General features: G+C 32.1%; 2 protein-coding genes across 4 annotated transcripts; one reads left to right on the top strand and one right to left on the bottom strand.

Annotated features, from left to right (window-relative positions):
- Nucleotides 1-1,704: 1,704 nt before the first annotated feature.
- On the bottom strand, nucleotides 1,705-12,495 carry LOC134244993 (uncharacterized). Of its 3 annotated transcripts, XM_062727241.1 has the most exons (9): nucleotides 12,356-12,495; nucleotides 10,693-10,921; nucleotides 5,970-6,086; nucleotides 5,852-5,876; nucleotides 5,353-5,495; nucleotides 4,434-4,484; nucleotides 3,496-3,672; nucleotides 2,951-3,058; nucleotides 1,706-2,574 (listed from the first exon to the last, which is right to left on the bottom strand). In XM_062727241.1, the coding sequence occupies exons 2-9, from the start codon at nucleotides 10,910-10,912 to the stop codon at nucleotides 1,883-1,885; spliced, it is 1,533 nt and encodes a 510-aa protein (XP_062583225.1). In that variant the 5' UTR covers nucleotides 10,913-10,921; nucleotides 12,356-12,495; the 3' UTR covers nucleotides 1,706-1,882. The 3 variants fall into 3 exon arrangements, with proteins under 3 accessions (XP_062583239.1, XP_062583225.1, XP_062583231.1); XM_062727255.1 differs by lacking the exon at nucleotides 2,951-3,058 and having other exon boundaries at nucleotides 1,705-2,574; XM_062727247.1 differs by lacking the exon at nucleotides 4,434-4,484 and having other exon boundaries at nucleotides 1,707-2,574.
- Nucleotides 12,496-24,893, top strand: LOC134245013 (GTPase IMAP family member 8-like). The gene is made up of 7 exons (XM_062727266.1): nucleotides 12,496-12,578; nucleotides 13,245-13,463; nucleotides 15,382-15,486; nucleotides 15,580-15,604; nucleotides 17,593-17,684; nucleotides 20,481-20,576; nucleotides 24,272-24,893. Exons 2-7 carry the CDS (start codon nucleotides 13,259-13,261, stop codon nucleotides 24,835-24,837), a joined length of 1,089 nt encoding a protein of 362 aa, XP_062583250.1. The 5' UTR covers nucleotides 12,496-12,578; nucleotides 13,245-13,258; the 3' UTR covers nucleotides 24,838-24,893.
- The last annotated feature ends 175 nt before the right edge of the window (nucleotides 24,894-25,068 follow it).

A 25,068-nucleotide genomic window follows, 5' to 3' on the forward strand; every position in this document is an offset into this window, starting at 1 on the left:
GTTATGCTAAGGGTTAAGAGCTCAAAATTCTATTAACTTTTTTCAACTTACTGATCTGTAACGCAACATACATTAAATATATACGTCATAGAAATGTGACGTTACCTTTTCCCCGCATGCACTTTTTAGAGCGATACAAATTTTCTCAAAAATTATGCGCAAATAACTATGACGGTAGTTTTTTTTTTATGAGATCATTAATTATCTTTTTTCCTGAAATTTTAGCATGTATAAAATAGAAGGGAATTGGCAGTATGTTGAAGATTATATTTACTTTTGAAAGTGAGTAAAAATGCGTGGTTGCGGAGAAACGGTAAATGCGTGATTTTGTATTGGAAATAGGAAATGGTAAATGCGTGAAAAGCATAACTGCGGGGAAGGGGTTAAACCTTACAAAAAAGTGCGGAGCAAACACTGGGATCAGGTGCCCCGGAGGATTAAACACCTCTGTCGACCGGTCAAACCCGCCATGTACCTCTTGTCATGGTCGGGAAAAATGAAAACTCCGTCGACAAATCAATGTGTAGATAATGGCCTAACAATAAATATCAAAAAGGCAGTCAGCATTTGACTTAAAGTCAGACGATACATTCCTCAAATACATATTTGTATATTTTTTTAATGTATAAAAAATATTTAGAATTTAATTACATTCTGATTTCTTAACTAGTTTCTAATCGTCCTTAAAAAATAAAACCCTAAACATTTGATTTTGGAAATTAAGTTTTTCCAGAAACAATTATTTTTAAGATATTACCCTCTGCTATCTTGCACAAATACACAAATCGAGCATAGAACTTACGATATGATGACTTTAAATGAGACTGCTGATATTCTTTTCTCATCAACCTGGTTTTCAGAAACTTGCTTCGTTTTAAACATTGTTCATACATTGAACATAATATGCTCTTTCGTACCAAATCAACTGAGAGATCTAGATAAAAAAAAAACTCTGTATGCAAGTGACAAGGGTATATTTTGCGGGGAAGTTGACGATAGAAAAGTTAAAGTTGTCACGTTTATCATAAAGCTTTGCTGTTAAATAACCATTACCTTTTCTAGTACAATATCCAAATATGAAACAGATGTGACGGACTCTATGGTAAATGTATGGAGATAACGAATAGTATCAGGCTCAAAAGTCCATTAACCAATAAAAAATTAAACAGAGCAAAGACGGACCTCTAAAACATCAGAGGTGGGATCAAGTGCAATGGAGGAGTGTGCATCCTATGTCGACCGGTCATACACGCCGTGTGCTCCTTTTCATGTTCGGAAAATAACGTAGAAATCCATCATTAATTCAGTGTGATAACAATGGACTAACAATTAGTAAGTAAAACATTAGTCAGCATTTGACACAACGATATATTGTAAAGTATTTGCTGACAAGGTCTTTTATTTCAAGCCCATGGGATATATCGTGTCAACATAAGTATGGAAGGTATTATTATTAATTGACAATACGACGTAGATATATCTAAATGTGGAGTTGAAGGCCGCAGCACGAGTTTTTTTTCTTTTCACATAAAACATTTTGAAAAATTCTGCTTCATATGAATATAAAAATAGGTCTGCTAATAAGGGGGCGTCAATCTCCGAACATGAAATTACGATGTTACTAAGTGACGTTTTGTTAAGAAATTATATTCTGTGAGTTAATTCAAATTTTGCAAATGAAATTGAATGAAATATTCATTATTTACAAATGAATTGGAAACATTGTTTAAGCAAAATAGTAGCCGAATGAAGAAAAATGTATTTAATGCACGTGTTTAAAAACATATAAGCATCACTATTTTACAGCCTCATGTAGAAAAAATTCTGACTTGAAAATGATTTCTGATATCATATTCTGATATCAGATTGAGATTCTAGCAACTTATCTCAGTTTGAGAAAGTCAGGAGTGTTTGTAGTTTTATAATTTGGAATTAAATTTAAAAGTTTCATCACTTGTTCTTCATTTCTTGAGAAATCAGTACTCAATTCATCGAATTTCTTCTGAATTCCACCGACTGTATTATCGAATGCAAGATATCTATTACTGCATCTTGAAATGAATCTTTTAACTTCTTTGGTATAATCTCCTGGACCGGAGAGAAAGGAATCTAACGACTTATTATTTCTGTCTAGTTCATCTTTGTATGTAAAAAGAACTATTGCAAACTTCAAGAGCATGTCTCCGAAATGTTTCTGTATCAACTTCAGAGTCCTGATATCAGATTTTTCAATTGCTGTTGCTTTCAAAACTATGACTATCGCATGCGGACCGGGACTACACAATATTTTCATTTCAGCGAGATCGTCGGTAATATCCTTCTTCTTCGTATCAAAGAGACCGGGGGTGTCTATGATTTGTAGTATATTGTTTTTTAAGAAGCATTCTTCTTTCTTGCATACATTCGTCACAGAGGATGAAGATAGTTCAGATACAAATGCATATCTTCCTAAAATAGAATTTCCTGTAGAACTTTTTCCGGTTCCAGTTTTACCCACCAGTAAAATGCGCAGTTCGGTGTTTTCAGGTGTCATTTGGTTTTTCTCTAGATCTTCATTCTCGGGGATTTTACAGACTAAAACATTTTAGAATTCATGTTTAAGTAGTAAAAACCTAAATTGTTAAAGATAAAACTATCATTTCAATGAGTTGTTTCCTATCTTACTTTCTACTTTAAAAAAAAACATGATTAAATGGAGTAAAGACATTTCTTCAAAAACCGTAATGCAGTGCTTATAATGCCATGAAAAAGCAGCATTTCAAATAACATTTTTCACACAAATTTGTTTCCCATACAACTTGCACCAGTTGCAAGAGAGACTCTCCATAAAACATGAAAATGTGGATATTTCCTTTTTTTACATATCAACAAATACTTAAATAATTTTGATAAAAAAGAAACATAGACATGCAAAACTCAGTACATAAAATTGTGTCTTCTTATTCAATACCTTCTGGAATATCGGATTTAATTGTCGTTGTACCAACTGATTCGCCTGTCCCGTCCATACCATTGCAATTCTGCAATGATTCAAAATCTAGCGATTCACCGACAAAGTCTGAAAAAAAGTTTTAATTCTTTTTTATGTTTCATCATTAAACAAAAATCACTTGATTAATTTATTGTTTATAAAAAAATTGTGTTGATAGGAGGACGAGTCATATTTCCTAACCAAAGTAGTAATGAACAATATCAATACTCTATCAAGAAACCAATAAAATAATGATAGCAAGACAGGATCTAAATTGAATACAGTGTACAAATTGTTATTTTTGGAAAAATAAAACAGTAATGTACGTATTACAAATAACACTTTGCAAAAGGATTACATGATTTGATTGAAATGTTTGCATTGAAGTTTTTTTGTTTTTAAGCTTGTAGAGACACTGTGATGAGAATAACATTTAATCTTAAATATATCAATTATAATAGGTATTGTTACTGAACTTTTTATTAATATTCATTTATCAAGTGTAGAAACCTTTAGAATCTTACCAGGTAAATCTTCGAATATTTTTCCCGATTCTGAACCTCTATCCTCCTGTTTTTCATGCTCTCTTTGTATAAATGGCATACTCTTTTGTATTTCATTTTCAGACACCACATCTTCGTGGGCTATGATTAAGTCTTTTCTACTTCGTACAATACAATTTCCTTCAGCAGGATGATGTGCTACAAGAAACAGAAACAGCATGCTTAAGCTCAAACGTCCATTCAAAAGATACAATGCCGGAGCACAGCAAGCACGAACCTCTTAACCATCTGGTGCCATAAAGGAGTGAGTATTCCCGTCCGACCGGTGTTCCACGTCATGATCGGTTTAAAACAAAACGAAAAAATTCCATGGACAATTCTGTGTGCAAACAATGGTCTTACACTTAGTTTAAAAAACGTTAAACAATATTTGATTTAATAATAGATTGTCCTTGCTGAAAAGGTCAATGCATTGACCATAAACGTTACGAAATTGTGAATTTAAACACGGCTGTTGGTATTCTTGTTTCATCAACCTGTTTCTCAATAACTGACATCGCATTGAATCAATTTAGAGATATATAATCAATATGAAGGAAATAGGGGTATATTTCTGTATAAAGAAGGAAATTCGACGAAGGAAAAGATAACGTTATCAGGTTAATCATAAAGCTTTATTGTTAGATTTCCATGAATCTCTTTTATCTTGTAAAATATCAAAGTATGATACAGACATGTCAGACTCTATCTATCATTTCAAGAAAACTTTTATATAATTAGTCTATTGTATTGATTGGATATCTAAATTGGCAGGATCCCATATTGTCTTTCAGCAAAGTTACAGCAAAGTTGCTTATATGAATGCTTCTTTGAGGTCCAGAGTGGTAAGTTTTTTAAGTAAGATAAATAGCTCGATAGTGTTATCTATCCATTACGTAACTGACAAAGATTATAATCACCACCGATATCTGGATTACAGCAATTTCCACATGGAATACATTGGCTTAAAACTGAAATTTAAAACAAATATAAAACGTGTAAGAGTAATGTCAAAATACAATAATAAAATTAACTAAAGAAAAATCTTAAAGTCAGTTGATTCATTGCACATGTGTGTTTAAAAAGAAAATAAAAAAGATTAAAATAAACATGCTCGATCTACAAATCCTTCAAAAAATCAAATTATGAACAGGTATACTAGAGTAATACATGGACATCTGGAAAGTGCCTAGGTCATGTAACAACCACTCGTCATAAACGTCATAAGTCATCAGTATAAAACGTATCATTCCATAGTCACAGTCGAGTGTACTACACGAACTATTGACAATAATTTAATACTTAGTATTTGAATTTTTCCATAATTTTTGTATTTATTTAATCTTCGAAACAATGTAAGTGCACCATCATAGAACTTTTATTGACAATGATATCTCCTCTTCAAATCATTCCATGAAAGATATTTATCATTATTGAAAAAGCTATAAACAATCTAATTACATTGTCTTTTCATTGAAATTAAGCACTTTCCCAATTACGAAGGTCCCTCATAAATAAACTCTATTAAATATGTTTTTCTCCTTCAGATGGTAACAACTTTGTATAATTAAAATAAACCCATGTGTTCTATAAGTGAAAGAAAGAAGCAATCATCTCAAAATTTGTCTGTCCATTCGAAGTTTTTTAAATTGAAAAATTTCCTTTCATTAGATTAAAACAATGGGCAGATGTTAAATTTAAAGCTGATAAAATTTTGATGCAAACTGAAATAAAAGATGTATTTATTTATACATTCTTCCATTGTCAATGATTAAACGTGTATATATTTAAAATATATCACACTATTTCTTCTATCAAGATAGAGAAAATGTTACTTACAGTTTCGGATGGTGTGCACCCTTGACCTTCTGTATTTACAGCAGTACAAAAATATACCGACAATAATCAGAGGGAGGATAACTAATAATACAAGTCCGAATATTATCCCTATGTCAGTAGTGGAAGCAGATTGTTCTTCATTTCTTTGAAATAAATACAATACATTAAGATTAAATATATCAGGGATGCCAATTTGTAAAGGCTTAACCGATTACTCGCAATTGGTATGATCGCAATTGGATTGAAAAGCTCTAAACTTTTAGTCTTAAAGAATAACTATACGCGTTAATTTCTTTGAAATTCAAAATGCAATTTTTAAAAAAAAAAAAAAAACATAACGTTGGAATGTTGTTCAGCTATAACTTTTTCACAGATAATTTCAGTTGATTTGGAAATAATTAATTCAGTTTCTCTAAATTTATAAAATTGATATACATATATGAAAATGGTCAATTAAAGAAGCATTTAAAATTGATGTTTAAATATCACATTGACTTACACATTGATTTTTAAACAATCTGGATCTGAAATAGATAAAATATTGGACTATATAAATCTGTCATAAATAATAACCGGAGAATTTTTTTATTTCTTCATGTCATAAAACATGTACTTACAATTTGTTAAATTGATGGAAGAATACTGCTGTATGGGACATGAATGTCGCTTATTTATTGAGCAGTTGAATATCCCATTGATCCTTTTCCCCTTGATACTATATTCTGGGCAAGTATCTATATAAAAAACACAGTGTAAAGCTTTCTCAACCGGATTATGTTTCAAAAGTCAATTGTGTATTCAAATTATTATAAGTAACTGCGAAAGAAACTTCCAAGCAATACCTTCAACTTTACATCCGTTCGTTACTCGAGTGCAAATTAGTCAACCATTTTTTGTCACAAGTGATCTACATATTGATGTCATCTTCATGTAGTGACGTCACAAACAAGGAATAAAACAAAATCAACATATGCTATTTATAGAACTTGTGTACGGATATTTGTGGGCCAAATCTCAATCTAAATTGTGATAGATATAGTTCGCGAATTTTTTGATCACCGCCGTATATATATTTCAATATTATATTGCTTTATCACGTAGAGGATTAAATGTTATATATAAAGCCTTAAAATGATGGTCGACACGAACAATTGTTTTTTAATCTTCAATCACACAAATTCCAAATACAAACAATCACAGATTACAGTTACATACAAGACAAGGAAGAAAATGTGTGAATTTGTTTAAAAGAAATTTAGAGAAGAAAGGGGGAGAGAGAAAGAGGGATGAGAAAAGGGTACTTAAAATAAAAAATACTTTTACTTTTAAAAACAATTATTTCAATTTTTCAGCGATTTCCTTCCAGTATCTTTTAAATTCTGAAAAATTTACAGTTGTTATTCGTAAAAACTTTTTTAATTATCATTCTGTCGATAATTACATGTTTTAATTCCTCGATGATCATTTTTATTGGATGTTTTAACTTACTTGAAACAACACATTGATAATTATAATTATAAGATTTTCATAATTTTTTGGTCCCTGTTTATTAAATATTTTTTTATACATATTTGTTAATTATTATTTATTTATCAAATAAGATTGATTTATTAACAATGAAACTAACTGGTTTTGTTTATTCAGAAATCATTTTCAAATACTAACCAAAGCTTTTTGATCATAGAAAGATTTAACAACAAGATTATTTCAGTTTTAATATCAGTATCAGAAGGAACATACCGGCGAATCAATTAATTTTGATTTATTTAGATAACATTTAGTAGAAATTATTCTATGTAACAATTGAAATTGTAACAAAATTTCTCTCTTTATTTTTTCCTTTTTATAAGTTATTTCACGAATTTTTATTTTTAAAAGAAAGATTATACATATATTTAAACCCTTTTGTACTATTAAGAAAAATCAAAATACTAGCAGGAATAAATGGTCGGAAAATTGGAGTTGTTCTGTGATCTATTATACCAGTTGTTAGTCTTTTTTTAATAGTAGTTCATAGTCCTGTGTATTTAATATAGTTTGTTTTTATTTTGATGGAATTTTGAATGAAACAATTGGAGATAAAGATCAGAATCCAATATCAAAAGTCCATAAAACAATTCAAAAAGGAGCATAGCAAATGAGGAATTTAGAACCTCTGAGATGGTATTAGGTGCCATGGAGGCGTGAGCATCCCCTGCCGATTGGTTACACCAGTCGTGTGCTCCTTGTCAAAATTGGGAAATGACGGGACAATCTGTCATCAATTCAGTGTATAAATAATGGACCAACAATTAGTATGAAAAACGTCATTCAGCCTTAGACTCAATGATAAATTGTATTTTATGACAATATCATTGTATTGACCATAGAACTTACAAAATGATGACTTTAAACAAGACGGCTGATATTCTTGTTTCATTAACATGCTTAAGAAATAAAGTCCGCGTTTTCGTGAATGTTGCAGGATAACCTCCGAGGTCGAGAAATATTGTTTGAAAGATAAAAGCCGACACGTTAGCCGATGTTTTTATATTTCAAACAACTTTTCGAGACCGAGAGGATTATCCTGCACCATTCACGACAATAACAGGTCTGGACGATTTCTAAATATGGAAGTCAAGAACGATAACCGAAAGTTGCTATAAATGTACATCAAGTACACGTAATTATTTTTCTGTCCAATCAGACAACAGCATTTTTACACACCCCAAAACATATTTTAAAAGAACAAAAAGATAACACGTGCTTTTGTTTTTTTCCTCAAAAAGATTTTTTTAACAAAAAATCTGTAGAAGTAAGATGAAAACTTTTGAAGAATAAGGTATTCCCCACATTTTTACCGTGAACAACCTTGACATTTTTATCTCGGTAAAGAAAAAAAAATAATGCACAATAGAATGTAATCGTTTACAGAGGAAAAGATCGCACCAGCAAGTTTTTATCGAGTTCAGATATAACATTTACCAGAATATATTATATGATTGTAAATATAATTTTGCTTAGCCGTCCGATTTTCATCGATGATGCTTAAATTCCATGCGTATAGATCAACTCACACTGTAAGTGTTTATCGTATGGAGTATACACATATAGTTTTGCATTATCACGGGTTTCATGAGCGCCGAATACTTAGCTATGCAGACTTTAAATGGGCATAAGGAAAGGCGTATAACGTGGAGAAAAGGGAATTCTGTAATTATACATGAATGGGTTTTATCCCATTATCTTACCTCGCATATCAGACTACTAGTATTCTGTAACAAACACTCAAAATAATAAAGAATGTTATCTTTTCGAGAAGATTTTTATGTCAGGCTCTAAAAACTGAAAATTTACCGTATTTATATCAATTTTTTAACGTAAGTAAACTTTTGGGATTGTTAACTCCTAGAGACAGATTTTTTTATCCCACTTAAAACGTATTCCAAGCTTTCAAGTCGTGTTTGTTCACGGTAGAATTCTCATAAATATTATATTATTCCCAAATGCACATAAAGTTTACAAAAAGTTTGTTTTAAAAAAATCTTTTGGGCAAAAAACTTAGAAACCACGTGTTTTATTTATTCTCTCATGGGTTTGTCTAAATGCTGTTATCTGATTGGTCAGAAGGATTGGTGCCTTGTTTATTCTGTGTATTAATAGCAATTCCCGGTTATCGTTCTTGACTTCCTTATTTAGAAATCGTCCAGACCTGAATAAGGACTTTATTTCTATTCTACAAAGATCGATAAAATACGGCTGATCGTTTCTACTATAGAGAAACGAATTAGGTCACCATGTCTCGATTACGCTGTTCTATTTAACACCAGATGGAAAACTTGTTTGCTTACCTGTGTATGGAACGCAGGTGATTTGATCTTTCGTTGCATTAAAAATGGCCTTTTGAAATTACAAATTTGTTCGTAATATGCATTGATTAATTCGAATGAATATACAATAACAAAATCATGTTCCTATTTTACTGCTTTATTGTAAATAAAATCATGTTGTTTGAGTGTGAAGGAAGGTCCGTGGAATAGCCCCGTTTATGCAATTTACAGTGTTTTACTGCAAAAGACGATATATCGATGTGGTCTAATCACGTTTTTCATTCTACAGCCAAACATGTATTTGAATTGTTCAATTTGATATGTGTATCTGATCTGCTGATTTTTTTATTAACGTTCTGATTTATCGGAGAATAATGTCGTCGTCATTTCTTTGATCTCGGCAATAACCGTGGTAGAATTGTCAATAATTTACATCATTTTATATATTGTTTATAAATGGAACACGCTCTTGCGTATCAAATCAATTGAGATGCATAAAATCTGTAGGCAGGAGATGAAGGTATATTAAGTAAGGGAATTTGAAAATAGAAAATTAAAGTTAAAGTTATCATGTTTATCATAGAGCTTGGTTGATAGATTACCTATAATGTCTTTTTAAGTAAAATATGCAGATATGAAACAGATGTGTCAGACTAAAATGATAGATATTACCATTTGGATTAAGTAAATCATTAATAAAGACAAAACCAGAACTAAAATAACTTTAAATAAGAATTGACCGGTAACCAGTGGTGACCTTTGGTTTGTACCAAGCATGCTCTCGCTGAAGTTTTGAACCATTCATTGCTTCATTCTGATACTCTTTTTACTAGCTAGAAAAAAATTTCACAATTAAGGTATTGCCTAAATTCTTAATATAATCTATTCCAAACACCCAAAGATGATTTATACTTGTTTTCAATTCAATCTGCTTCAAATAAACCGACCCATTTAACTTTTGAAGGTATTAAAGTCGTCTTATCCAACATGCCTTCAATTATATTAGCAAAATCTTTATTATAATCTATCATATTAAGACCTCTATATTGGAATTCTTGAAATATTTCAATTTTTTAAATTATTCTCTTTATTTCAAAGGATATTATACAATTCCTTTTCAAAAGCAATTTTGACTTCCTGAATAGGATTGGGTCAAGTTGGAACTGTGTTAATAATGCTTTATTGCATTACCTTCCGAGAGGAGTGAGCTTTCTAATTTGTCATTGTGTCATGGTTTTCTTTATCCCTTCTCTTTTTATATTTAATTCATTTCTACGATTTAATAATAAAAAAACTAAAACAAGTGGAAATTGAGTTATTGTGAAAAAGTTGCATATAAATCTGCAGAGTTGACTTAGGTCAAAAGTATCAGTTATTTTTTTTAATTACACTGAAAAAGGTGATTTTTGTATCAAAATGGCATCAAAATTACTATATAAAGATAATTATAAAAAAGAGGAACATTTTTGAAACCTTAGATAGATTTTGATCTAAAAAAGTATAATCAAGTGTAAATATGTACAATTTTTACCTCTTGGTATGAACGTTGCAGGAGCACAAACTTCTATAAGTTTGTTTCTGAACCCGTTTGGCAAGCAATGGTACACAAGTTGTCTTCCATAATTACAAGTCCCGTTTGTTATTTTAGAGCACTGTTTTATATGGGCTCTCTTATTCCACCCAGATATATCCAATGGACACTCGTTTACGTATTCCCAAGTTTTCGCAGATTCAGGACATTCAGAAGCCATACTCGTTTTCTGAAAACAATGATTAACATTATGAAATATTTAATTTAGCTTCCCCCAAAGTCGTTTTGTCAAGTAAGCAAATTATTTCATAGCCATCATCTGTAAGCACTTAAAATTCTGCCATGCATGGTCACCGATTTTGGATTAATCTATACCCATTCTTAGCACTTGACATCAGAAATATATTTCAAAAAATGTTTTGCAATGTGTCTTGGTTGCAATGGTAACAACCGAGAAAGTTTGAAAATTGAGATTTTCAGCTACTTTAAATCTTCCTTGAAACTTAATTTTAAAAAAAAATGGAAAAAGCAAACAATCCATTTTGACAAAAACATGATACTTTGTTGCCACTTATGCTGTAAAGAAATTGTTTGGAATATGTCTTTAAATGGCAACCAAGGGTATATTTGGAATACAATTAGAATGCTGAAATATGTTGAATAACGCTTATTCCCTTATTGTAGGTGTTACATGATCAAACTCATTCAACAATTTAAGAAAAACAAAGAATATGTTTGACCTTAAGTGCATAGGTGTAATTTCAATTTTGTTCTATAAATTACTTTTATGGTTACTATAGTAGTACAACTCAATTGGTAAATAAGGGTTAATTAATGTTCCTTTCTTGAGGAAAAGCATGAACATTCAAGACCGGCAAATATGCATCCTTAGGACCTTGCAAAACCAGCAAATAAGACATATTGAAATCAATTGCTACTTTGTGGAAACAACGTAAAAACATATATTATATAGACATATACTCCTGAATAATATCTATTCATTGAGATGCTGCAAGCAAAAAATGATAAATAAATAAATGATAGAAAATACAAAAAAAATTGATCATGATGCTATTATTAAGGAGTGATATTTAGGGAGGCCTAAGGGGAATGTACTAGTGCTTTACTTTTTTTCTCAAATTTCATTTAATTGATTGATTGAATTAAATATATTTTTGGAAGGAGTATAATAGAACATTATCGCTCCCCATGCTTTCGCCGATCAAAACCCGGAGTTAATGATTAGCACATCTCTTTTCATAAGGTTTTAAAAAGTAGAGGGTCAATTTTCTATTGATGTCATTTCTCAACATGTCTGAAAGAATTTATTACGGTTGATAAATGACCCCATTTGTCTTAGAATATTGTCCCAGTGTCATTTTTTTACGTAGAAAATGCCCCTGGGTCAATATTCTATGGGGGCAACTTTTCGTCGTTACACCGGTTTTGATGTGTTCTTGCCACTTAAGATATTAATATCAAACTTGTAAAAAAAATACAGAAAGAACGCCAGATATTTCCAACTATTTGCACCCCTGTTATCCCGAACGCAAATGTGAATAAATCACAAATACATTATAGCGAAAGCTTTTATTTAGACCATTATTTTAAGAGAATTCAAAATATTAATTTTAAAAAAAGTACCATTGCCTAAACAACAAACCTTTTCTTATTAATCCTTGCATTAACAATGTAATGGAATACATGTAAGCACGTTTTATTTTTACCAGGATGAGTTTGATTTTCCAAAACCCTTTTCCCTTATACAAATTTATCAATCAATTGAGGCGCTGGGTTGAACAAAGCTAAAGCAAATACGCACTTTAAATGTGGGATCATACTGGATTCGGGTTTTCCACTGAAATATCCTTTCGTTTTGAATATTGGTGAGTACATAGTATTTCATTTTTAATTTTTAATGTTGTATTTTTGTTTATTTTTTTATAAAAAAAAAATATATATATATATAGACAGAGGCATTTCGGAATTGTAGATACAATATCATTATTGTGACATTTTATTATGACAATTGGAGTCCTACGACTTATCTTAAGACACTGAAAAGATCTACAAAAATATGTATTCTATAAACACAGAAAATTGTGTGTCTTTTTTCTGATTTGGCATTTCTAAAATACCGGTATCTCTTGGAAACAAATCTAAGTTCAATATAAGGAACTTTTTTACTCAGATGACTTAGCACAAGAACGATAACTAAGGTAAAGAAACATCAACAAAGCTATTCAATAGTTTATTCTTTCGTTAAAACGATATACAATGTATGGACACAAACATAAAGAAAGATATCACTGAACAAGAATCATAAAAGGAAGAGGTTTATCATTTGGACAGCTAATTCTCTTTAATTCTAAAAGGACCTACGTATATCTAATGTGTCCAAAGTTTTTCAGATGACTTTTCTTTTCTTAATACATTTTTAAATCAAAGTAACTTTATTCCAATACTTTCGCTCTTCTCCTTGTTTATAGCTTTTTTCCTTAAATATGTTTAATGTATTCTAGAGAGTTTTTAAATGTATTTATCGCTTTCAGATTTTCCTCTAAGAATGCAAGTCGTCGGTTGGAATCGAGACTTGAACTGTTCATTTAATCATGTGAGTAAATGCCCATTAAATCGTACAAGCTGGGAAATATCAGTAGGCCAATTTTCGTGCAACTGCAGCGGGAACATGTTGACGTATCACTGCCTTGCAACAGAGGATGGGAAAAATCTCACGGAAGGCTGCTCGAAATCGACACTTATTATGCAGGGTATAAGTAAATTACTTTGATTATAATTCATGCGTAATTCTTTCATTTATTCAGATATTTTTCATTAGATTTATGTTTGCTTGTTTATGTTGTTTGATGTCCCTCTCGAGAATTTTTCACTCATATGATGCCGATGAAAAACCATTGATTCTGTGAATGTTATTAAGTATTTTATTTTATAAATCGCATTCTTAGCTACGTATGAAACATCAAGACTACTATGCAACAATATATTCAAGAAGTGGTGTAAATCAGATGTGGATATTTAAAAATTCCAAAGAATTTTTGGGCAATTTGAAATTGCAAGATTTTACCATAATTAACAGCTTAAAAACTTACGACTTTTAAATTTTTTACACATACGTTCCCTACAATAAATTTTTTATATCAGTGATACCTGCTTTATTTAAATTAAAATGAAATTCGTAAATGTACTTACCTTGTCATTGGTCATTTGCAAAATTATTATAATTGTGCACACAAATACTCAATAAGATGATTGAGTTTCTGATTTTCAATATTTATGCCGTTTTTGGAGATCAGGTCTTCCAACAATCTATTTGAATTCCCATGGGTACCAATTGCGTCACGTCATTAGCGTACATAATTTAATAATCATATGAATCAGAATTGGTGCAAACTTTTATGCGTGAAAAGAAGAAAATACTTGCTTCGTCCTTCAACTCGACATTTAGATACATCAACGACGACGTGCTGTCAATTAACACTGGTTATTTCCATTCTAATGTCGATACGATATATCCAGATGAGCTTGAGATAAAATATACCACAGAGTGTGACACATCTGTTTCATACTTGGATATTTTACTTGAAAAAGAAGTTAATGGTAATCTAACGACCAAACTCTATGATAAATGTATGACTTTAACTTTTCTATTGTCGACCTCTCTTACTTATGCAGCAATATAACGTCAACATACTTCTTTTTATTTTTTAATTAAACCCCTAACTTCTTCAGCTAGCTTTTGAATGCCTGTAGGCACCTTATCTACAAAATGTTATCGTGTCTTTCCACTGTTTTAGGACTCTCTTCCACTAAGCCTACTTTATTTAAGTTGACCTCTGTGTGGGGTATTGGTAAACACTCTACAGTACACCTTTTATTTGCTGTCTTCTTGTATTACCATTCACTTAATTTTGAAATTTTAAATCAAAGAACAAAGAAATGTAATCGAAATAATTCCATTTGATTTTTGCCCTGTAATTCATGCCTTATTGAAACTCATATGACAGTACAATCCCCCCCCCAAAAAAAAGTTAATTTTAAAAAAATCTCATGATCTTCAATGTCTCCATAGCGCATCAGTCACAGCCTTTATCTTCCTTTTCCTACATGAAGGGTTTGTCATAGTGTTTATTCATAAAACAGGAATATTATTCAACCCTTTCAATAAGAAACCGCTGTTGAAAGTTAACAGCATGTGTATTTCGTCATGTTCGGGAATTTACACTCTCACAGAGACGTCACCATATACCGGTGAAGGGCTTCAAATTTAGACCTTTACTCAGCATGCATGCAGGTTCATTTGGCAGTGAAATGTTTATCGTACCAACACCTGCCGTGAGACGTGACCTCCCTTTTAAGACCCCCAAATTTCATTTTTTCTGGAGAGAACTTATAGGCTATGCCTGCTGCTCAATCCATTTATGTATTTGTTTACAAAATAAAATATGTTAAATTCAAAAACTTTCATTTCAAAGTGCTAAACGCTTTGGGAAGTTCTTTTTCATTTTATTTTCTTCATCCACTACTCAGTTGAAAATTATTTTCAACCTGACTGATCAAAAAGTGTGTTATAACATTCTGCGTTGTTGCATTTTGCACAAAATGTAATAGTTCATAAATAGTGTAACCTTTTGTTTTTTTTTTCCTTTTAGTATCAATTTTGTTTTATAGGGAATTGTCCTGTGTTTGGAAAGGAAAAGGAAATCAGCTTCAAATCGTGCCTCTCGAATTCCCTCTGTCCTAACTCATCATACCAATCTAATGATGTTTACTTATGTAAGTGTGTTTTGTTTTAGAAAAATGTCTTTAATCCAAATATCATGATTTAATTTTTCACTAATTCCACTTGCTTTGTTTCATGTTCAACAGATCCAGAGTGCTTAAATGAAAAAAGGTAAGTGTTTATTTTGCTGTACTTTGTCACTGTCACGAAATATGAGATGTAAAAATAAAAAATGTATGAACCTCCTGCGAAAACATATTTAATATAGACTGTGCTACTTCTACAGTCCTTGTCTTAAAGACTCGAGTTCCATTTTTACTTTGAGAATTTATTATCAATGGGGAAAAAACTACATTTAAATTATCCAACCAGAATTTCAATTGAAATCGTTATTTGGACATTTTCAGGGGGTGTAATTTTGTCTTTTTTTAAATTCTTTTTCACAAAGTTTTAAAAGTGCACTTTCATTATACATGTAACTTTGCACACCATATTTATGGTTTAAGAGTTGGTCGTCAACTTCCCTTATTTATGCAGCAATATACCTTCATCACTTGCATACGGAATGTATATATCTCAGTTGATTCGATACGCTAGAGCATGCTCTAAGTATAAACAATTTCTAAAACGAGTTAAATTATTGTCAAGCAAGTTGATGAAGCAAGATTATCAGCAGTCTCGTTAAATGTCATCATTTTGTAAGTGCTATAGTCGATACAATGACAATGTCAGCATATACAACTTATCATTGAGTAAAATGATGACTGACGTTTTTCATACAAATTGTTAGTCCATTATTTATACTCTGAATTGACGACGGATTTTCCGCTATTTTCGTCACGCTGATTATACATTTAAAGTAGGAGAGACCTAGCACCACCTATTCAGAAGTTATTGCCATTGTTCATGTTAAAAACATTTGGTAAAAGTGGGTCAAACTCCAAGGTCAAGTTCACCAGGTAAAATTTTGTAGAACTCAAAAATGGTCGTGTCACAAGGAATACACTTGTAAAAGTGAAGGCCAGAGCCTTTCCTACTCAAACGTTATGGGCTAGGTTAAAGTTAACAACAGACAGACAAACAGACAGACAATACAAAAACAATATACGCCTGAGATCGTTTGAGCCGGAGGCATAAACATTTTTATATATCAAAGATTGATCGATTTCAAAATTCACAATCAAGCAAATTATAAGTAAGGCCTAAAAGAAGGACCTCCGGAAATTCCAAACCTGGAATCAGGTATATAAGAGGGATAAGTATCCCCCTATTGTCGTTCACACCCGCCGTCAACCCTCTGTACTGATCAGTTAGATAGAGCATTCCGTAGTCAAATCATGTACACTATCAACGGCGTACTGATGGTACGAAGGACGACAGCAAAAATACAAACATATTGATAGATTGTTTAAATACCCCGACATCGCAGATTCAGGGGTATTTTTTGTCGTGCATCTGTCTGGCTACCTGTCTGTATCTTTATGTCTGTTAGTGCGAAAAAAACTTTAACTTTGCCCATTTATTTGATTAAGTGGAGCTAGACTTTCATATTTCATATGTGTATTTTTTGTGACAAGACCTTTCTCTTTGTACCAACAAAATTTGACCTTTTGACCTTTACCTTGGACTTTTTACACAAAAATTGCGAGCTTTAACTTTGGCCATAACTTTTGAATGGTAGACACTAGGGCTTTGAATCTTTACACATGTATTCCTTTTGAGAAAGAGAGAATAATGCATTTCAGATAATTCAAGCTTCACGGAGCATGTTACTTCTTTCTGTTCTGCACACATTCACATTATATATATATTTTGCTAAATCGAAAGATACACTTTGGTAGTGCATAAATATTCCTGATATTTCACCTTTCGCTATAATATTTGGTGAAAATTTTGGATTACATTGAATGGCATTTGCCTGTTTTGATTGGTTGCTTTTTATCCCCTTGCAAAGGAGTTGGGGTGGATATTGTAAATTATTCATGTGTGTGGCTCAGTTAGCTAATGCTATTAGAAAGGAGGCTGTGCAAAGGGAATGTGGCGTTATTTGCATTCTAAATCGACGTTAAATCTGTTTTGATTAAAGGATATACTCTTTGCAAGGGGATGCTCCGCTTTGCGGTGTCCTTGTTTTATTTTCTATTCTTTTTCTTTACCAGGAAAATTTATCCCGAAGTGCGAGCAACAAAAGATGAATATTTTCCAATTTATCTGATTATAACACCTCTGATTTGCATAGTACTTCTAGTTGGTGAGTAATTAATACTCCTTATTAATACTAATCATTGATTTTGGTCGAAACTTGTCATTTGGTTATAGATGATACAGTTCATATCGTTGTAGTTCTTACGTCAGAATAGTAATAATCCACTCGATAATACTTTCAAAAATGCTCAATTTGAAGGTTTTTTTAAAGGAGAAAGTGTTTAATTTCATTTCAAAATGATTGAGAATTATATTATAAATACTATATTTAAAGGCTATCCAAATTATACTGACTAGTATGACTTTGGAAGGAACTTAATTGTTCTTCTAAATTCTAACCATCTTCGAAAGAAGAGGGTGGTCACATAAATTGCAATGTATTTATCTTATTAATCTGTAATGCAATCTATATTCTCAAACGTTTTGGAGTTGAAATTCTGTTTTTTCAAATTTCCAGAACCCAGAAAGTTTTCCTTAATGACTCAACTTTTGGACTCCATTGGGTTTTGTCATGGATTCATTAAGGGTCTAATATGATCCCAGATACATTGACTAATTGGAGTATAAATCAAACTTTGTTAGGTTATGATGTAATGTAAGCTTTAATCTGTATGTATCAGTATTTTAAAAGTATTGAATGCAAATTAAGGACGTACACTCTGCTAGAACACTAACAGCTGCGTTAATAAATTAATTAGTAGTTATAAAAAAAATTCAAACAAATACAAACTATTGCTTTAAGGTGAAATATCTCTCTGCTCCAAATTTACAATAGTGTTGGATTCAATAGTTTGAAGTAGAAGCGCTCATTACTTCTTTTAGATATTTATATTATCTTTAATCAAGTTGTGAAGAAAATTTGATATAGGTAATAAGTAGAAAGATCAGTGATTTTTTTATCTTACAATAAAATTGAAAATGTGAGATATCTAGAAAATCATAGTTACTATCATACCTATCTAATTTTAATTAGAAACATTAAGTCCACTTAAAATCGGAATATTGAATTGCTCTCTGTGCTTAAAAAATAAAAGTCATCCGTCTTCTAGAGTTGTCTTTCTATTGTTGTTCTTGACAATATTTGTAATGAAACAAAATATCTATTAATTGATTATAAAAATTCTGCATTTTACATATCTAAAACATTTAAAAGACGTATGTTATGTAATAAAAATATAACAATTTTCATAGTTTTAAAGACCTGGGTATAAATATGTCAGGTTAACTACTATAAGTAATTAATGAAAATACAGGAGATTGACATCTGTACAATAGATAAGATTTTAATACGTACACTAAAAAATAGCCCTTGTTAATAAAATCTGACAAAAGTTTATTGACCATATCATTAAACTGCCTGGAACAAATTCCTCAGAAAGTGATATCTCTAATTAATGGGATAACACTTTTAAATAATTATTACCTCCAATTGCTGTTTTGATGTTTTTGATGCAGTAGCTTTTCAAAACTTTTATAAGAAAATACAAATGGAATTCAAATCTAAATATAAAGTAATATATACACGTTGTACCAATTGATAAGATAAATAATTTACGGATATATACCATACAATACAAAATAATTTACAATGACAATACAGTTGATGTAGCATTTCCAAATTTAATAAAGATAGTACCCAAATTCAAACAATACGTGAAATATTTTTTTAGAACAACAGAAGTACATATTCATTTTCTTAATAAATACGCAAACATCTTTATGAAATGGTTCAGCATTATGAAGCTATGAAAAATGGATAAACCTTTTGCTTAAAGAGTATGATATAATAAGCACTCAGTAAACGGTTTAAAGTAAAAATTTTCAAACTTGATAAAGCCGTCATACTTTTGAATCAACAAATTTTCAAGCAAATATCCCGTTGTTATAATTACAGAAGATCTAGAAGGTCTTCAGTGATCTACACACACAATTGTGCTTGTAAGAAGGAAAATATACTAAAACATACTCGATCATTAGGTCACCTGAGTCATTCAGGTGATCTATTGCCATCTGTTTTCGTTTGTCGTCTGACGTCCGTCGTGTGTTAACATTTGAATACTTCTTCTCTAAAACTGCTGAGCCATTTCAGCATATGACATCTAAGAGTGAAGTGAAGGGACACAAAATTTGTGATTTTCATGGTCCCTGCCCCCTTTGGGCCTGAGGGGTGGGGCCAAAACCACTAATTAATGCAATCTTTAAAAATCGTTTCTCCTGGATATCAAGCAGTCAAAATGTTGGCATGATTGTAATAGGCATTGAGTCTTCTCCCTGGGTCAGCGGCTGTGAGGTTTGGGTGGAACTAAATAGATCATATAGTGAAAGTGCATTACTTCTTTGAAGAGCTTCTCCTCTGCTCCTGGATATAGCCAATGCACTATATACATAGTTTTGTAAAGAAAGGTGCCCCACCCAAAACTATGAATATCAGGGCCCCTGGATTACATGTGTAGGAGTTCTGATGTTAGAGTGGGACTCTAATATGATAATATAGTGAAGATGCATTCTTTTAAAATCTCTGCTCTAGGGTACTTAAACAATGTGCATACTAGAACTTATAATGAGGAAGGATGCCTCTTCCAAAATTATGAATTTCATAACCACTGGATGAGGGATTTTGAGGCTTCAATGATTATAATATATTATAGTCTTTTCTTGTGCTTTTGGGCATTAAATTAATTAACAAAGTACATAGTTATGAAAAAGGAGGGGTGCCTCTTCCAAAATTGTTTTCAAGGCCCCTAGGTCTGGTGTGATTACCCATGTGACTTATGAGGTCGATACATTTAAACTCTTAACTTTTTAAGTAGTTCTTTTTTATGTTTATTCTTGTTTAATTCAGCTTTGTTGATGTGGTTCATCAAAAAAAGAAGAAAAAGAATAAACAGATTACGCCGATGTATCTATAGACAAGAGATGAATGCTACGCTACCTTCAGGTATTATAATTGAATATTGTAGTAGATACTGTTGTCGTTATGAGCTCTAAAAAACGGCGATATTGTTGTAAGCTTGGTATATCTGCTGCAACCATAACATATTTACAAATATTTGATGAAACAAGGAAATCGCTTAAAGTCACCATTTTGCAAATTCTATGACACATAAATTATATAAAAAATACAATCCATTGTCAAGTCGGTTGTTGATGAGAATTGTTGACCTACAAATTTTTGGTCATTTTTCACACTGAATTGCCTTCAGATTTTCCGTTTGCTGAATAATCAGCATATAGCATGTGTGACAGAGGAAATATTCTATTCCATAACACACCCGATGTTTCTTTGCTTCAAGTTTCAATGAACTGAATTTCCAGTTTATGCACCTATCAGTACTATCAACTACAGTTCTTTCCTATACTTAAAAAACTTAAGTTGGTAATCAGAGTGTTAAATTTTTTTAAACTCATGGCCAGATATTGCATATTTACCTTTTTATATTGACTGGACTATTATGAGTGCAATGCATGTTTGGATAAGGAAAATGTCTGTTAAGTAAACAGCTTACCTTCAATATAGGATTTTTAAAAAAAAAAATGTTCTGATAATTTGCGAAATACATATACAGTGGTTTGGCCAGTTCCGAATTTTGACCAGTTCCGAATAATTATTAATTTAAGAGCTGATGATTAATAAATTCAAAGGTGTAAAAATAAATTGATACCTATGGTAAGAAGGCTTATTTGTTTGTGTTTGAATTATGCGAAGTTTTGATTCTTTGCCGTTAGTTCGATTCGGTTTCGTTAGCGTACTTGAAAGAGTCAACATACTTTAACAATGCATCACATCTTAATCACCCCGACGCGTAAGTGTGCAGAAAAATCTCTGCAGAGACACCAATTTTTCACATAAAACAATCTTTTTAGCTCAGCTGAGCCGAAGGCTCAAGTGAGCTTTTCTGATCACATTTTGTCCGTCGTCCGTCCGTCCGTACGTCTGTCCGTCCGTAAACTTTTCACATTTTCGACTTCTTCTCAAGAACCAATGGGCCAATTTTAACCAAACTTGGTACAAAGCATTCTTAGGTGAAGGGGAGTTTAAATTGTTAAAATGAAGGGCCAAGTCCCCTTACAAGGGGAGATAATCAAGAAAAGACAAAAATAGGGTGGGGTCATTAAAAAATCTTCTTCTCAAGAACCAATTGGCCTGGAAAGCTGAAACTTATGTGGAAGCATCCTGGGGTAGTGTAGTTATTAAATTGTTAAAATCATGACCCACAGGGGTAGGGCGGGGCCACTATAGGGAATCCAAGTTTTACATAGAAATGTATAGAACAAATCTTTAGAAAATCTTCTTCTTAAGAACCACTGGGCCAGGAATGCTGAAACTTATGTGGAAGCATCCTGGGGTAGAGTACATATTAAATTGTAAAAATCATGACCCCCGGGGGTAGGGCAGGGCCACAATAGGGAATACAAGTTTTACATAGATATATTTAGGAAAAATCTTTTAAGAATCTTTTTCTCAAAAACCACTGGGCCAGGAAAGCTTAAACTTATGTGAAAGCATCCTGGGGTAGTGTAGTTATTAAATTGTTAAAATCATGACCCCTGGGGGTAGGGCGGGGCCACAATAGGGAATATAAGTTTTACATAGAAATATATAGAACAAATCTTTAAAAATCTTCTTCTCAAGAACCACTGGGCCAGGAAAGCTTAAACTTATGTTGAAGCATCCTGGGGTTGAGTAGTTATTAAATTGTTAAAATCATGACGCCCGGGGGTAGGGCAGGGCCACAATAGGGAATCCAGGTTTTACATAAATATATTTAGGAAGTCTTTTAAGAATCTTTTTCTCAAAAACCACTGGGCCAGGAAAGCTTAAGCTTATGTGAAAGCATCCTGGGGTAGAGTACATATTAAATTGTTAAAATCATGACCCCTGGGGGTAGGGCGGGGCCACAATAGGGAATATAAGTTTTACATAGAAATATATAGAACAAATCTTTAAAAATCTTCTTCTCAAGAACCACTGGGCCAGGTAAGCTTAAACTTATGTTGAAGCATCCTGGGGTTGAGTAGTTATTAAATTGTTAAAATCATGACGCCCGGGGGTAGGGCAGGGCCACAATAGGGAATCCAGGTTTTACATAAATATATTTAGGAAGTCTTTTAAGAATCTTTTTCTCAAAAACCACTGGGCCAGGAAAGCTTAAGCTTATGTGAAAGCATCCTGGGGTAGAGTACATATTAAATTGTTAAAATCATGACCCCTGGGGGTAGGGCGGGGCCACAATAGGGAATATAAGTTTTACATAGAAATATATAGAACAAATCTTTAAAAATCTTCTTCTCAAGAACCACTGGGCCAGGAAAGCTTAAACTTATGTTGAAGCATCCTGGGGTTGAGTAGTTATTAAATTGTTAAAATCATGACGCCCGGGGGTAGGGCAGGGCCACAATAGGGAATCCAGGTTTTACATAAATATATTTAGGAAGTCTTTTAAGAATCTTTTTCTCAAAAACCACTGGGCCAGGAAAGCTTAAGCTTATGTGAAAGCATCCTGGGGTAGAGTACATATTAAATTGTTAAAATCATGACCCCTGGGGGAAGGGCGGGGCCACAATAGGGAATATAAGTTTTACATAGAAATATATAGAACAAATCTTTAAAAATCTTCTTCTCAAGAACCACTGGGCCAGGTAAGCTTAAACTTATGTTGAAGCATCCTGGGGTTGAGTAGTTATTAAATTGTTAAAATCATGACCCCCGGGGGTAGGACATGGCCACAATAGGGAATCCAGGTTTTACATAGATATATTTAGGAAGTCTTTTAAGAATCTTTTTCTCAAAAACCACTGGGCCAGGAAAGCTGAAACTTATGTGGAAGCATCCTGGGGTAGTGTAGATACTAAAGTACTAAAATCATGAAAGGGGAGGGGGTATGGGGGCACGATAAGTATAGCAAGAGGGGAAATCTGGTAAAGAACTTCATCACCCAAGTTACTCAGGTGAGCGATGTGGCCCATGGGCCTCTTGTTAAATGCAGATAAATGCTTTTTAAAGGATTGTTTGATGTGAAAATATTTTTAACGAATAATAAGGATGGTTTCAGAAGAGTAGAATTTTGAACATCACAGAAGGTTTGCAATTTCTTTATATTCCAGATATTTCTTATTACATCATTTATAACATTTGTAATGAGATTAGGTAAAAAATATTAACCATCCATAACTTATTGGTAAGCAATTAATTTAACTTAGACATGCCAAAAGATTATGTGTGGGGCGTATAATTTTTTTTTTAATTTAGGGTTGAATTGAATGGGTACCGCTAGGGTATTCGGAACTCGTCGGTTTATTTGTAACTGGTTAAATGGACACATATGTTAAATTGCGGTATAATTTTTGGGAGGAAAGGCTGAAATTTCATGAAAGAATATTTAATTCCACAAGTCAATGATCTACCTTTACAAAAAATATATTTTGAAATAATGCCTATCTTTAGCACCGCCGAATCTTTTTCTTATTCGGAACTGGTCAAATAATAATTTATAAATGATATGCTCAAATCAAAAAGGTAAATATGCAACTTCTTTAGTTAATTTTAATTTGTATTTGTTTTCTCAGCATCGAAACATCACTAATTTTCTAATGTATTGAATCACAATGGTATAGCCAATTTGTTGTTTGTAGAGCTCAACAAAATAAAACTTTTAATTATTGGACCAACAAGCAGTGGTAAAAGCAGCACAGGAAATACTATTTTGAATAAACTATGCTTTAAAACAGGAATATCAAGCAGTGGAATAACATTTCATTGTAAGGAAGGAGCTTCGAACAGATTTGGAAGAAACATCGTTGTCTTGGACACTCCTGGATTTTCTAATTTGACAAAAGGAGTCCGAAGAACTAGTTTGATTCCTGATTTTAGATCCGACGCCGTCCTTCTAGTTTTGGACCTATCCAGATTTTCGGTTGACCTGGAGAAGGACTTGCAAAATGTTCCTTATATTTTTGGTGATAATATTTTCGATAATATGTTTATAGTTTTCACAAGGGAGGATGAACTACAACGAAACTGCATTTCTCTACATGATTTTATCAATACGTTCCCTGATTCTATGCTAGCATTAAAGGAACAATGCCATGGCAGGATAAAATGTGTCAACAATTTAAAGACTGGTTATGAAAACACAGCTTTTGTTGAGGAGTTAGTGAAGGAAATAGAGAATATGAAGAGAAGAAATCCGCATGATTAAACTTGCGCACAGCCTGCTTGTACATCGACATTTCTATAATGTTATAATTTTGCCATAAAATCTGATGATATTAGTTTCAATTTGATTCTGAAAGAAAATTCAACGTTTAAATTTTCAAGGTAAAATGTATTTAATTCTTTAAATTAAAAAACAAATAAACGCAAGTAATCTGAATAAGCTCCTTGCTTTTGTGGCTTACTATGCCTTTTTGGTGCTACGGTATTTAAAAAA

This window comes from Saccostrea cucullata, unplaced genomic scaffold (genome assembly GCF_032062105.1).
Source record: "Saccostrea cucullata isolate Sc308-1 unplaced genomic scaffold, CSIRO_AGI_Scuc_v1 ctg1172, whole genome shotgun sequence".
NCBI lineage: Eukaryota > Metazoa > Mollusca > Bivalvia > Ostreida > Ostreidae > Saccostrea > Saccostrea cuccullata.

Bases quoted from the DNA above. Each gene is read 5' to 3' on its own strand.
- LOC134244993 (XM_062727241.1), bottom strand. From the start codon at position 10,912: ATGGCTTCTGAATGTCCTGAATCTGCGAAAACTTGGGAATACGTAAAC. The intron at 4,485-5,352 runs GTAAGTAACATT...TTTAAATTTCAG, and splicing joins GGTGCACACCATCCGAAACT to TTTTAAGCCAATGTATTCCA. The intron at 2,575-2,950 runs GTATTGAATAAG...AAAATGTTTTAG, and splicing joins TAAATCCGATATTCCAGAAG to TCTGTAAAATCCCCGAGAAT.
- LOC134245013 (XM_062727266.1), top strand. From the start codon at position 13,259: ATGCAAGTCGTCGGTTGGAATCGAGACTTGAACTGTTCATTTAATCAT. The intron at 15,605-17,592 runs GTAAGTGTTTAT...TTTCTTTACCAG, and splicing joins GAGTGCTTAAATGAAAAAAG to GAAAATTTATCCCGAAGTGC. The intron at 17,685-20,480 runs GTGAGTAATTAA...TGTTTAATTCAG, and splicing joins TTGCATAGTACTTCTAGTTG to CTTTGTTGATGTGGTTCATC.